Here is a 14,403-nt window from a genome sequence, read left to right as displayed (position 1 = left end):
GAGCTCATTTTTAATGGGCGGGTGATGGCGCCACCCGCCTCTAAAGATGGAATTTCGAGGGGCGGGTGGCGCCATCACACGCCTATAAAATTGTGGCTCATTTTCAGGGCCGGGTGATGGCGTCACCCGCCCTTGGAAATGCATCTTTAGGGGCGGGTGACGCCATCATCCGTCTCTAAAACTGCCCATAAAAATTTGGGTGCCACCATTCTTCCTCCTCCAGCATAGTGTTTGCTCGCGGGAGGTGGTGTCCGAAAATCCAAGAAAAGGCAAAAGGGGGAAGGTTTTAAACTTGATTTCCTTCGAGTTGAGGGCTCTAGGAGGTAAGTTGATGCTAGTCCAATATGTTTTCTAAGCTTTTTGGATAATTTTAAGGCTTATATGGAGCTCTCTTACCTCTAGCTAGATCTAGATCTAGATCTAAATGGTGTGGATTTACCATTTGAGGCTCCATTTACCTCAAAATTTTAGATGAATTTAGGTTATTTCAATAGGAGAATAAGATTATGTAATCATTTGAGTCCAATCTTTATATTTTAGCCTCATTCCTAAGTAAACAAATTCATAGATCTATGTAGGAGAGAGAAGAAGCTTTATCTTTTCTATATTTACACATATGCATGATAGCTTTTTTAATCAAAATTTAGTATTTCAATAATAGGTTGGTTTTTATTTTTTGTTTTTACATGTTAAATTAAAATTTTTGAATATCTACGTATATATAAAAGTATATATTTATGGTCATTTTGGGCTCTATTTGCCTCAAACTTTTGGATGAAGTTATGTTATTTTAGTAGGACAACATATTATATAATCATTTGGACCTAATCTTTATATTTTAGCCTCATTTCTAAGTAACCAATTTTTCTAGATTCTTTGAGAAGATAGAAGAAGATTTGAGTTTTTTCTATATCTACGCATAACCATATCTACACGTATATAAAGCTAGGTATGTATTTTTAAAATTATTGAAGAGCTTGTTTTAATCCATTTAAAGTATTTGCTGATGTTCAGAGATGGATATGACTTGGATGTACAAAGCATGTCGGTGTTTACCGCCACGCCCACTGAGGGATACCCTCGAGGTGGTGAGTTTGTAGGTAGAGTGTTGCCGAGATCACGAACTCAAAAATGCAAGGAACATAAAGTTTAGACTGGTTCGAGCCGCCGAGAGCATAATACCCTACGTCGTATGTGTGGTTTTGTATTGCCTTAGGTGTTGATTGGGTGATCTTGTGTGATCCTGTTTGAAGAGGGTCCCTGCTCGGCCTTATATAGTTTGGGGGATAGGGTTACATGGAAATCCTCACTGGATACGAGCTCAGGAGTCCTACCCGAGTACTTTTTAGGTAGTTTCCTTCTGTTTTGACTAGTTGTACTACGGTACGAGTAGTTCTACTACGTTACGAGTAGTTACAATTTGTGTAGGGCATGGGCCATGTCTCACCCCTTATCCTGTAAGATGTACGCCATGTGCACAGTCCCGTGGGCCTATGTCTGACAAGCCCCCAAGCTCTTCGTAGTCGAGTACTGCAGGCTTCCGAGTACTTCTGAAGGCGCCTTCGAGTTCCCCTGAACTCCATGTTGAAGGTGTCTTCCGAGTACTTCCTTTGCTGCATCGAGGCTATGAGGTGCTCATGCCTCGAGTAGTTGTCAAGTATTCTTTTATACGGGGTGTGATTGAACTCGCATTCTATATGGAGTAGCCCCCGAGGCTTAGGTTGACTCGAAGAATCAAGCTGATGGTCAAATTAGTCTTGAATCTTCTACCCTTATCTTTCATAAGATTTAAAAAATAAGTCGCTGATGATATGTGTCCCTGCTGTCAGATCCGGGCCCACGGGACTGTGCACATAGCGTACATTTCCTAGGATAAGGGATGGGACATGGCCCACGTCCTACATCTATTGTAACTGCTCGTAGCGTAGTAAGACTACTCATATTAGTAAAACCAGTCGGAGATGATAGGAAACAACCGAAAAGTACTTAGGTAGGACTCCTAGGCTTGTATCCGACTAGGACTTCCATGTAACCCTATTCCCATAGACTATACATAAGGGCGAACAGGGACCCTCTCCAAATAGGAGATCACCCGATCACCACCTAAGGCAATACAAACCACACAGGACGTAGGGTGTTACGCTCTTGGTGACCTGAACCTGTCAAAACTTTGTGTTCCTTATACCTTCAAATTCCTAATCTTGGCGACACCCTATCTACAAACTCATCACCTCGGGGATATCCTCGGTGGGCGTGGCGATAAAACACCAACAGCTGGCACGCTAGGTGGGGGTGTTCATCGAGCATCCATCGGAGAATTCGATAGCGTCCTTCAACTTCACCAGCGCCGTGCTCGACAAGAGCACAACTTTCATCTTGGAATCCTGGATCTGCATCACCAACGGCTTGGGTGGCTTCAACAGCCACCTAGTCGACTCCAAGAAGCCTGAGGCCTCCACATCAACTCGAAGCAGCGAGCTCGATGAGTTCATCAACAACCTCGACGAGTTGCTACACCCCAATCTGGTCCTGTAGATAAAAAAGATGTCCATTTTTGATGTGACTTCCACTCGTGATGCACCAGAACTAGTCGGATCGGACTCAAACCGATCTGAGGGGACCACATAATCTAAGTCCCTCTCCGACTGAGAAGGACTTAGATCTGCTGCTCAAGCTCAAGAACGTGGGAGCCACCACTTGCCGTGGGGCCCCGTTTTCGACAACTACTTGGACTCCAACGAAGAGTACTCGTCATTTAGTACTACACCTTCAAGCCAGAGCCAAGGAGGACTCTGAGATGAGGGAGCCACTGCCCGTCGGGGGGCCTCGCTCTTGAAAACCACTCGCAACCCGATGGCTACCCAGAATCATTTTTGGGAAACTATCTGGGTTTAACCATAACATCTATGCAGCAAGGCCGTTTCGCGTATTGGAAGGGCTTAGAGCCCTCCGAACTACTCGACTATGATTCCTGCCTTGTGGCCTTCACGCAGGAACTGCCCTTCCAGGAGGGCAAGCCTGTCTCTCCCATCGCGGAAGAGGGAGACAGTAGCACAGAGCTACTTGAGTACAGCCATATGGCTAACAACTCGCCGAATCGTCAAATCTACATGGCCTCGCTTCGCAACGCGGATGATGACGAGCTGGGTCCCGAGTATGATGACGAACAACTCATGGACGTATCTGCCAACGAGCCCATGGCAGACGCCCCCCAGGACAAGAATGAGGAGCACCGAAGGATCCGGCGGTTGAAGAACGCCAAGCGCGCCCAACGCAATTATTTATATTCATGAAACACATTTCATGTCGATCACTATGATATTCGATTGCACACTTACTTGATAGATCAAAATTGGTGGGAAACAAAATTTTAAAAGGTAGCAGGAAACAAATTTGGAAAATTTAAATTCAAATAAGTGAAATTTTAGGCGGGAAACCGATTTCCAGGGGCGGGTCATGCCCTAACCCGCCCTGGAAATCAATTTACAAGGGCGGATAATGTCCTAACCTGCCCCTGGAAACACCATTTCTAGGGGCGGGTTAGGGTATGACCCGCCCTTAGAAATCGGTTTTCAGGTGCGGGTAAGATACTCGTCCCTATAAATAGCTATTTTTAGCTGTGAGAAATAGGGGCGGGTACCGCACCCGCCTCTACAAATGCTGTTTTATCCGCCCCTAAAAACTTTTTCTGTGGTAGTGGTGCCTTTTCAACATCTTTAAGCTAGATTTTGGGTTACTACCACACGTAGCATGCTGTAGCAAGGACGGAGCATGCTTCGTTGGAATGGGTGAGAGGTGTCTAAAAATGTAGGTGTGTACAATTAATACAAAAGTCCATTTTACTATCCATAACAAAATTTTTGTCTCAACAGACTGTTTAAACTTTTTTTAACTAGGATTTTGTCCGTGCATTGCTATGGGTGCCGAAAATCTTTTAATGCAATAAGAGGAGCTTGAAGAAACATGACTGATTGTGGAATATTAAGTTTTGGGCCATTGGAGTTATGACTTATGAGTTTTAATGTTTTCGGTGCCTTTTGACAGCTATTTCGGTCCAACACGACAACATCCTTAACCATACCATTGTCCATGAACCTTCATAGACAAACTAAGTATTATGGATCCATAAACATTTAGTTATTTTTCCTGCGATCCAAATTTGAGTTGTCTAATTGTGTTTTCTGTGTTTTTCTTATATTTGAGATGGACTCTAGCTACTTCACATATGTTTTACAGTGCTCTGTTCTTGCATTGATTTATTATATGCTTCTAGGTGAAGTGAGGCATTATAATTGTAGTGTAAATTTCTGCTTTTTTTTTTGGCGTGTGCTACAATAATAGTGCCGCACTTGCAAAGCCATTTATAAATCCTTCACCAGATTTAGCAAGTGTGACCCACACCAGGGTCGGTCGACTCAGCTGCCCTTGCTCAATGTGGAACGGCCAGAACTCGACGGATCGGATCAGCTGGTAGTGATGACCGTGCGCGTGACGGATTCGTCGACGGCGACAGCAAAGCCGCGCTCCGTTTCCCTGCAGGCTGCAGGTGAGCCGCCAGGGCCGTGCCACTACCGGCCGGCACCGTATAAATACGCGGCACAGGCCACAGGGTTGAGTACCTGCTCGCCACGGGAACCTGCAGCCGCAATCGACGTACGGCGCTAGATCAGGCGTCCATGGCACCGGCGAAGAGCGTCGACTTCCCCGCTGGCGCCGACGGCCGCTCGGCTTCGGGAGCAAATGAGGGCGGCGAGGGCCACCGCGACATCGAGGCTGGCGGCTGGGCCAGCGTTCCGGCTCCGGCTCCGGCCCTCTCGACGACGTCGAGGCCGAGGGGACAACGTCTCGCCTCGCTCGACATCTTCAGGGGCATCACCGTCGTGGTCAGTAAGAGCTTAGCCTCCCCTCTAGCTACGTTCCTCGCTACTCGTCCATATAGAAATGCGAGAACGCGCATGTGTGTGTCCTTTGATGGCCGCCATGGATGGTTAAGCACCTGCGCGAGCTGAAGCAAAGAGGTCTCTGTCTCTCGCTCCATGGATAATGATGACGCGGGTGCCCACATGAACACTGGGCTACCAGTAGCTACTACTAGCTAGTCGATCGCCATGGATGGATGGGTGTTGGCGGGTCGAGGAGACTATCCGAGAGAGGAATATGCTTGCGCGGCGGCCTGCCGGCCGGTAGTGCCGAGAGAGAAGCCGCTACCGATAAGGAACCTGCCGTGGTGGGTGACCGCCGGGTGCCGCGGCTTCTCCATCACACACACAAGAAATATATAGCTAGAAACAGAGAGGGTGACTGGTGAGTAAGTTGTGTCGTTTATGCGAGAAAAAAAAAGAGTGACTTGTGTCTTTTTGGGCCTTGTCGTTGTCGTCAATGTGTGCACGAAATAAATGGCAGCGTGTCGTCGTCCGGTGTTTTTTTGGTCTTTTGTTGCGTTGGGCGACTCCTCACGACCTCATGCCACTGCTCCATCCTGTCGTGAGTGAACCAAGTAGTAGCATCCGTGTTGACTGATCAGCAACGCGTGATGTGACACAAGGATCCTTTCATCCTTTACGGAAAGAGAAGCTAAGACATCCACACACGTAAACAAAAGAACAAGATGGACTGAGTATGCATGCCTCAGAAGCTGTAGCTGGTGTTCCTTGACCACTGACCTGGAGTAATCAGAAAATTTCATTTTGTCTCGTTCCGTAATCCCCTCTCCATGGGAATTGCGAGGGATTGAGGGGGATTTTAACTTATATGGAATTTAGTTATTTCCAATCAAGGTCATCTTTCTTTCAAGCAGTACCTGAACAAATGATTCGAATAATGAATTTGATTTTTCACGCAGTTCTTTCAAAATTACCGAATTCTAAAGCATTAGACATATTTGGTATATATGATGAAAGGGTTTTCTTCCTCCGCATGTACTTATTATTATAGCATATTGTAAGAATTATGTTTTTTCTAAAAAGGGATTTTTTTATTAATTTCAAGAACGTTACATCAAGATACAATAGAACTTGAAATCCTCCCAGCCTCTGTCTGGGTGGTACACAACCTTACATGCATAATAAAGAAAAAGAACAGGCACAGTAATAACTATCAATCCAAAGACTAAGATTAGACCGCCACTCATATGCCCTGGTAGAAAACTCCTTGACCACTTGTGTCAAGCACTGAGATGCCGCTGCAACCAAAACCTGGGAGATAGGCCTCCGGAGGATAGACCATGTGCAAACACCATGAGTGATTGAGAGTATGGGAATTATGTAGGAATTAGTTTATCTTTATATGAGTGTTGCAATATTTGGTATTTCAAATTAAATGTTTTCCTAGTAGATAGAAGATTCAGATATTTATTCTTTGAACCTTAATATGTATTATATATTTCATTGCTGAATAAAACTCGCTTAATATATGGTTACCATGCAAAAATGACAGCTTATGATCGTCGTGGACGATGTTGGTGGCCTTGTCCCTGCCATCAGCCACTCACCGTGGGACGGCGTGACGCTTGCAGATTTTGTATTCCCCTTCTTCCTCTTCATCGTTGGAGTCTCCTTGGCCTTTGCATACAAGGTAGTTCAAAAAAAATCCAATGCAAACATTATAGTACTTAACAGTCAACAAAGAGTTTGTATTTTTTTTTCTAGTATGTTGAAAAGATTATAAAAGATATAGCCAAATCAATTTTTGCAGAGAGTGCCAGACAGAGCGCTGGCAACCAAGAAGGCTGTGATCCGGGCTTCAAAGCTCTTCCTTCTAGGCCTAGTATTGCAAGGTATGATACTGGTGGTTGCTGGTATCCCATACTTAGATTATTAATACGGATGATGCTCAATATGTAGATCTTCACTGCAGCGAAAACACTGAAAGTAACAATGACTCGATGTTTTCTCTTGAAAGGTGGCTTCTTTCACAGCATCCACGATCTTACTTATGGAGTTGATATTCGCAAGATACGGTTCATGGGTGTACTTCAGGTATCACCACACAGCTCTGTCTATTTCCTATCCACACTATTCTACGAAATCGGCATTGCATGCAATCTTTTTTATTTTCGAAATGGTCATATTATGAAGGAAAGCTGCATCCAGCAAACGTCCGAGTCTGCTGATTAAAGTTGTCCACTTGCTGTAGAGAATTGCAATAGCGTACTTAACGGTGGCACTTTGTGAAATATGGCCACGAGGTGGTGCAAGTGACATCGGAGCCGGTGGCTTTACGTTGATCAAAAGATATCGTCATCAGCTGTAAGCATGCTACAACTTTGACAGACAATTCAAATAGTAAAGTAGCAGTTAGTCGGTTAGATAATGTAGTCACTATTTTTGCATTGCGTCACCGTGTATTCTTTTCCTTATTTTGCACAGGTTTGTGGGTTTGTTTCTCACGGTCACCTACACGGCGCTTTTGTATGGCATGTATGTGCCGGACTGGGAATATGAGGTCACATCTCAAGACACCACTTTGAACCACTTTATGGTAATAAATTAATAAAAATGAAAAAAAATATGTTTTGCGTCCTTTTATTTATGGAAATTATGTGTTTGTTCCAGGATGTTGTTACTTAATCTTTTTGTGAGGTTTTGCTGCATCCAGGTGAAATGTGGAGTCAGGGGTGATACAGGACCAGGCTGCAATGCCGTGGGCATGATTGACCGTCATGTGCTTGGAATCCAACATCTCTATACACGCCCCGTTTACCTCAAGACAGCGGTATGCAAAAAAAAATGCAGTTGATGAAATGCGGCCTAGAAGATGACTTTTATGCATATTTGAGTACATAGCTTAGATCCTGCAATTTCAACCTGACATTTCTAAACTACGTACACATTCAAATATTAGCGCGTTAGTTATACTTGAAGGATATTACGGCTACTATTGATGAACTAACATTCTTATGTGTCTATTTTTTTTGGGCGTAACTATAGCAATGCAGCATCAACTCCCCGCGAAATGGCCCGCTTCCGTCAAACGCTCCCACATGGTGTGAAGCTCCCTTTGATCCTGAAGGCCTCCTCAAGTAATCAGTGGCTTACACTAGCTTAATTTCTAATGACTTGCTTTAGTTCTAATCTATATGTCTTTATGATGTGTAGTTCCCTGATGGCAATTGTGACCTGCTTGATTGGCCTCCAAATTGGGCATATCATTGTGCACTTCAAGGTACCAATCCAGTGGCTACATTTTTTTTCTTGAGTTGATTTATCAACATCTTTTGTTCTTTCGTTTGGAGTTTGTGCTATTCGTTGATAAGTATGTAATTCTGTTGTCAGTGTTGTGCATATGTAACTAATCTTTCAGTTCTTGATTTCCTCCCAAAATTTTGTTACTACAGGAGCATGGCGAGAGAATAGTGCGGTGTTCGATTCCATCTCTAAGCTTGCTGATTCTTGGCTTCTCGCTTGACTTGTTTGGTAAATGAATTGATATGTTAACTAAACATTTTGTTGTGATAATAACAATTGTGCTGTATGTTAGTGCCATCTACACCCTAGGGGTACAACAATAATATTCTACACCTAACTTGTACTACTGAAAAGGTTTGGAAAATTAAACCGCTGAACCTGAATAATTTCACTACAGAACGCTCACCAAAATTTCGTTCAGTATTTCAATGTGGTGTACTTATTATGTCCTAGGTGTAGAATAATAACACTTTTATTAATTTTGTAGTATGACTATCAACTACATTTGCATTAAAATGCAGGCCTGCGCTTGAACAAGTCGTTGTATAGTCTGAGCTACACCTGCGTCACCACGGGCACCGCAGGTCTCTTCTTCGCAGGAATCTATTTGCTGGTTGGTGAAATTTTCCTTTTAGTAAAGAAGCACATGAGCTCTGCCATCCATTTGATGAAGTATTGTGATAGATACCTGAATGCCAGCAAATGTTAGCAAATAATTAAACCAAACTAGCATGAAGACCAAGTATATCAACAACTTTTCAAAATACTATTTCCCCCCTTGCGTTCGTGTATGTACGAGACGAACCCAAAGGTTTTCAAATAGATTGTCCCTGTTCCATTAACATAATCGAAAAAAAATCTTTAGTTCGTGCAAGTTATGATGAAAGTGTGTGCTACATGGATTCGTGATGCCATCGACATCATATGTATTTTCAGGTGGATGTTTATGGTTACAAGAAGCCGCTTTTCCCTATGGAGTGGGTGGGAAAGCAAGCCCTCATGATTTTTGTTCTAGTGGCATGCAACATCGCCCCAATCCTGTTACACGGCTTCTATTGGAGGGAGCCACAAAACAACCTTGTAAGACATATGGCCATGTCCTGTTTGTTTCTTCCTACCATATTCCAAATCATGAAGTACTAATGTTTTAACTTATTAAATATTGGTGCTATTTGGTTTGAACAGTTGAAATTTATCGGAATAGGAGGCTGACGACCGCATTCCTTCTTGTTGTTGACGTTTATGATTTTGGGATAACAATTACAGAGCATACATCACCAGTTTTGGGAACAGTCAGTGCTACCCACATGCTGCAACACGCCTGTAGCAGGAGATGTCTAAGATTTGAGGGCCCCATGCTAAGACTAGAATGGGCTCATACACATGAAATGTCAATTGGCAATATGAAATAGTCAATCATGTTCACTATATTAGTTGCTTTATTCTTTTCATATTTCATTTATCCTACTAGATTTGAGGGTCTGCTTTCTCCAAAATATTATTTCCAATATCCGATATCCCAATCCTTCATTCAAACAACAACACAGGGCACACAAAAAGACCCAAAAAAAACTCAAGAAATAAAATCCGCAACAATCAACGCACCATATACCTCAAGAAAATCAAAGCAAAACCAAACCCAAACAGATTATCAATGTACATGGTGCCAGCATGCAAACAAGCAGATGAATGCAAAAGCAGCATGGCAATGTTCACATCGGAGCAGGCGCCGCCGACGAGCCGTCACTGCCATTGTTCGGATGGTAGAATTGCAGCACGGTGTAGACGGTCTGCATGATGGTCATGACGAGGAGGAAGATGGCGGCGGCGAGGGAGAGGAACGCCCAGGGGCTCCGGAAGTAGGTGTGGATGAGGTTGGCGCGCCACATGTTCCACGGCTTCCGGCAGTAGGCGTTCACCTCCCGGTGCACGGCGTCGAGCTTGCTGTCCGGCTCGAGCACCACGTCCTTGGAGATGCTGTTGAACAGCTTCGCTACCGCCTTGTCGCTGCCGACTGCGTTCTGGATGATTCCCCTGGAGCTCAGCAGCGCCACGTCCTTGGCGGAGTCGATGATGTTGTCCATGAAGAAGACGTAGGCCGTGACGTCGTTGCCGGCGCCGACGTGCAGCCGCTCGAACGCCATCATGTTCAGGAACATGTACTCGGTGGAGTCGTCCACGGTCACCGCCGGCATGCTCAGCACGCCGTGCCGGAAGCGGATGTCGTGGAGGCTCTCCGAGTGGCTCTTCTTGAACCGGATCCCGGCCTCGTACAGCTCCACCGCCGACCGGATGATGTCCGCCTCCGGCACGTCGCGCGAAGTCCAGTGGGGCGCCTGGTAGTGGCCGTAGAGCATGTTCCGGCGGTGCACGTCGAGCGCGTGGAGACCCAGGCTGCCACCGGACGGCGGCAGCCGAGGCGAGGACAGGGACAGGAACCTCAGCACCATCCTGTTGATGGCGTCTCCATTCTTCGCACACATGCAAAAGGGTTCTATGGTTAGTTCCAGTTCAGTTGTAACTGAGCGACCATAAAGCAGCACTTGAAAACTTTTTCACGTGAAGAAGCTGAACCACCGGCAGCAAAAAGAACCAATATTGCAGAAGTGCCTCAATAAGTTACTCTTCTGAAAGACTGAAACATGTGAATTTTTCCCAATCCCAGAAGAAATTGAACTGTTCTGTGTGAAACTGTTGTAAGGTTCATAGAATATTTCTACGGTTCAGAAAAGAACGAAGTGATCTCCTTCAAAGCAAATGTGATACCATGTGAAAAGAAGAGAAGTCAAGATCGAAGGTGCTACATCTAGCTTCGCTTTTGCTTTATTTGGCTTCGATGCATTGATAAAGCGAAGCATAAAGACAACACTGCTCAAAAAATAATATTTTTTGTGTCTTCCGACTGCATGATGACTCCATGCTTTACCATTCGGTGTAGAAAATTTTTTATCAGAGAACGCAGTAATTTACCGGAGGCTTGGCCGTCTCGACGGCGACGAGCCTCTCGAGCAGTAGCAGCGGCAGCTGGTTCTCGAGCATGAGCATGTCGCGGCGGATGTAGGGCACCATGTAGAGGACGCCATGGTGGCTGAAGATGGGGTCGTTGGGCGCGTAGTCCCCGGTGTTCTTCCCGATCCCGTCGAGGTTGGTGGCCCTCATCACCTCCAGCAGGAAGCACCCGTCCACGATCATCATCTCCAGGAACCGCTCCCTCCCATCGCCGTCGCGCCACTCGGCGCCGAGGTCCAGGTACGCGCTCGCCAGCTGCTCGGCGACCTCCTCGACGGCGGCCACGAACTCCTCCAGCGGCTTCTTGGCCCGCCGCAGCAGGTGCCGCAGCGCCCGGCGCTTGTGCTCCTCCATGGGGAGCAGCTCGGGGTCGCCGTGGTGGAAGGGCCCCAGCGACACCACCTGCGGCCGGTACGCCTTGGGCTTGAGGTCCTTGATGCACGCCGGCACGCGGTAGATGCAGTGGCGCTGCCACCGCGACACCTCCACCGACGCGTCGGCCTCGCCGAGCTTCCTCTCCACGTCCACCACCCATACCCTCCTGCCGTCGCCGGCCGCAGCCATGGATCCGGCAAGGAATCTGCCTATGTTAACTTGGGATTCGGCTGCTATAGCTAGAGATTTTGCTACTCATCTAGACTTTTATGAAGGGAGGTTAGACACTAATCTAGACTAGAACCCTCTAAATTTATATAGCGATGCATGTGTCCAAGATACCGGCGTTGCAAACAGCCACATAGGCATAGCTTGCGTTGCATGCCACCGCTTGCGTGCTATGTGCACGATAAAGAGGCCTGTCATGTGAATCCATGGCTACTCACTGAGCTCTAAACTTAATCTAAGGCTCCTTATGGAATTCTGGTGTCTGGGTTAACCGAGATTTTTTAATTTGCAATGTAAAGCGATCTATGTTAAACAGAGCCTAATAAGTAAATACATATATGCAATGATCTAGTAAAAGGGTGAAGAATATGGTCATTTTCAGGGAGCTATCATGCATGGTCACTGCGAGCAGCATTTTTTTTTAGATTCCACGGTACAATTTAGATAGTCACAACGCACGCACGCTCATCCCTATGAGCACACGTACGCAAACTCTAATCCTATGAGCATCTTTGAAGACTGAGCCGGCACATCCTCGAGATTGATGAAGTCACCACAGGCGTCTCACTGTCGACGGGAACGTCGACTACCGCTAAAAGCACAGCATGCTTTTACAGCTGAGAGATGATCAAAGAGGCATATTACATTACCACAGTTTAGGTATATGTTTTACGTAGTTAAGAGATCAAGAATAATCAAGATGCCACTGTGACGTAATGTAATGTGTAATCTGAGTGGTTAGCTGGCTGGAACAACACCGAGGAAGCGAGGAATATGTAAAAGGCTTCCCTGCTGGCTGTTGTTGCATTGGCAGTGGTGCATGCACGTAGGAGAAAGTTTGGTGGTAAGGGGATCGGATAGACTACAGGCCAGGGGAGGTATCTTGCTCATTTGCTCTCTATAGTTTTCCATCATGCACGAGAGGGAGGAATCAAGAAAGGAAGCTCCAGTTGCAAGTAAATCACGTGAGACATGGTCTGCTGTCCACAGAAAAAAGTTCCGAAGCAAAACCTGGTTGTTGGTCCCCGTAGGAAACTCAAACGGGTCAAGCAGGATCTGATCTGCCTTTTTGGGCAAAGTTCAGAAGTTTTGGTCAAAATTTCCGAGAGTCACAAATTTTGTGTTTTCAGGAAGGTTTCAATTCACACTATATTGCTTTTGCAGTGAAGCAAATCCAAATTGGTTCATGTTGCATCATACCAGCTCCCTATGATTGGAGGTACATGACATATAATTTTAGTTTATCTAGATTCCCATCATTTATGACAACTAACATATACCGAACAATATAAATTGGTAGCATATAATAGCGATATATACCATTAGATTTGTTATAACAAGTAGCTTTGAAATACTATTTTTGATCTATTTATTATCCTTCATCCACAAAAGCGTTGTCATCTAGAGTTATGGATCCTCCTTCCATGAACTTGTAGGTGGGTGGCGAGTGGATCCATGAGTCACGGCAAAACAGATCCATGGGCTCGTCCATCGTCGTGGCTGTTAGTAACTGAATTGACCTGTTCTCCTTGTATTTAGCTTAGCATGTGCATGTATTTAGATTGTGGGTTGAGAGCCCGGGCTTGCAGCTCTTGTACCGGTTATATATGTACATCAAACTCATCAATAGAGTGTGTGGTCATTCTTCCTCTTCTATATGGTATCAGTGTAGCTCGCGATCCGTTTCTTCCGCTGCCTCTCCACTCGATCACCATGAGCTCTTCTTCTTCCTCTAAATTGGCTTCTCCTCCGGCCTCTCCTGAGCATGACATCCCTCCACTCATCACCATTCCGGCTCCTGCATCTCAAATTCAGGTGATCAACATCAAGACCCATGTTCCCATGGTTCTTGAGTTCGACGCTGGCAACTACGGTCAGTGGCGCCTCTGCTTCCTCGCCGTCTTCGCCAAGTTTGGCCTCCTCGACCACATCAACTCCACCAACGTCCAAGGCACATCTGATTGGGTGCGGAACGACTACTCCATCATTTCTTGGCTCTACTGCACCACCGATCTGCTTCGCACCGTCCAAACCGTGATGGACATGGCCTACTCCCTGTGGCGTTCCATCCGCGGCCTCTTCCGCGACAACAAGGTCATGCGTTCCGTGTACCTTGGCGCCGAGTTCAGGAACATCTACCAAGGCGACCTGCCCGTGATGGCCTACTGCACCAAAGTGAAGCTGCTCGCCGATCAACTACATGATCTCGAGTCGCCAGTTTCTGATCCGGATCTCGTCATCACTCTTCTGCGCGGCCTAAACCCTCGCCTGCAACATGTCATCCCCGGCCTCACCGTCAACAAGCTGCCTTCGTTCCTCAAGGTTCGATCCCATCTTCTTCTTGAGGAACATCGTCTTGACAATGCTGCCAAGATGGCCCAAGCTGCCGCCTCCTTCGCCAGCCAGCAGGCCGCTGGTGGTTCGACGCCCGACGTCGCGCCGTCGGCCCCTCTTAGCCTCACCACGTAGGTGACCTCGGGCAGCCCATCCACCCCTCCATCATCTACTGGCGGATCAGGCAAGAAGCCAAAGTTTAAGAAGAAGGGTGGCGGCTCTCCGTCCACCGGTCCTCGCTAGAGCGGCCCTCCGCAGCAGCTCCCGTTCC

The 14,403-nt window shown here is 46.2% G+C and overlaps 3 protein-coding genes across 5 annotated transcripts; 2 read left to right on the top strand and 1 right to left on the bottom strand.

Moving 5' to 3' along the window:
- The first annotated feature begins 4,583 nt into the window (after positions 1–4,583).
- On the top strand, positions 4,584–9,614 carry LOC112903431 (heparan-alpha-glucosaminide N-acetyltransferase-like). 3 transcript variants are annotated; one of them, XM_025972700.1, is made up of 13 exons: positions 4,584–4,883; positions 6,436–6,573; positions 6,694–6,775; positions 6,901–6,977; positions 7,135–7,247; positions 7,368–7,479; positions 7,597–7,713; positions 7,929–8,017; positions 8,094–8,163; positions 8,336–8,414; positions 8,708–8,770; positions 9,123–9,266; positions 9,372–9,614. In XM_025972700.1, exons 1-13 carry the CDS (start codon positions 4,677–4,679, stop codon positions 9,596–9,598), a joined length of 1,518 nt encoding a protein of 505 aa, XP_025828485.1. In that variant the 5' UTR covers positions 4,584–4,676; the 3' UTR covers positions 9,599–9,614. The 3 variants fall into 3 exon arrangements, with proteins under 3 accessions (XP_025828485.1, XP_025828484.1, XP_025828486.1); XM_025972699.1 differs by having other exon boundaries at positions 7,929–8,020; positions 8,097–8,163; XM_025972701.1 differs by having other exon boundaries at positions 4,588–4,883; positions 7,929–8,020; positions 8,097–8,163; positions 8,708–8,799.
- Positions 9,615–9,650: 36 nt separating this feature from the next.
- Positions 9,651–11,759, bottom strand: LOC112903780 (UPF0481 protein At3g47200-like). Its single transcript, XM_025972987.1, has 2 exons — positions 11,157–11,759; positions 9,651–10,657 (listed from the first exon to the last, which is right to left on the bottom strand). The coding sequence occupies exons 1-2, from the start codon at positions 11,757–11,759 to the stop codon at positions 9,899–9,901; spliced, it is 1,362 nt and encodes a 453-aa protein (XP_025828772.1). The 3' UTR covers positions 9,651–9,898.
- Positions 11,760–13,511: 1,752 nt separating this feature from the next.
- On the top strand, positions 13,512–14,267 carry LOC112903779. Its single transcript, XM_025972986.1, has one exon. The coding sequence runs from the start codon at positions 13,512–13,514 to the stop codon at positions 14,265–14,267; it is 756 nt and encodes a 251-aa protein (XP_025828771.1).
- Positions 14,268–14,403: the final 136 nt, after the last annotated feature.

This window comes from Panicum hallii, chromosome 8 (assembly GCF_002211085.1).
Source record: "Panicum hallii strain FIL2 chromosome 8, PHallii_v3.1, whole genome shotgun sequence".
Taxonomy (NCBI): Eukaryota; Viridiplantae; Streptophyta; class Magnoliopsida; order Poales; family Poaceae; genus Panicum; species Panicum hallii.
This window is presented reverse-complemented; position numbering and strand designations above follow the sequence as displayed.

Coding starts and splice junctions, on each gene's coding strand:
- LOC112903431 (XM_025972700.1), top strand. CDS start 4,677: ATGGCACCGGCGAAGAGCGTCGACTTCCCCGCTGGCGCCGACGGCCGC. Junction 7,480..7,596: donor CCACTTTGAACCACTTTATG/GTAATAAATTAA, acceptor TGCTGCATCCAG/GTGAAATGTGGAGTCAGGGG. Junction 8,164..8,335: donor ATATCATTGTGCACTTCAAG/GTACCAATCCAG, acceptor TTGTTACTACAG/GAGCATGGCGAGAGAATAGT.
- LOC112903779 (XM_025972986.1), top strand. CDS start 13,512: ATGAGCTCTTCTTCTTCCTCTAAATTGGCTTCTCCTCCGGCCTCTCCT.
- LOC112903780 (XM_025972987.1), bottom strand. CDS start 11,759: ATGGCTGCGGCCGGCGACGGCAGGAGGGTATGGGTGGTGGACGTGGAG. Junction 10,658..11,156: donor TCGAGACGGCCAAGCCTCCG/GTAAATTACTGC, acceptor ATGTGTGCGAAG/AATGGAGACGCCATCAACAG.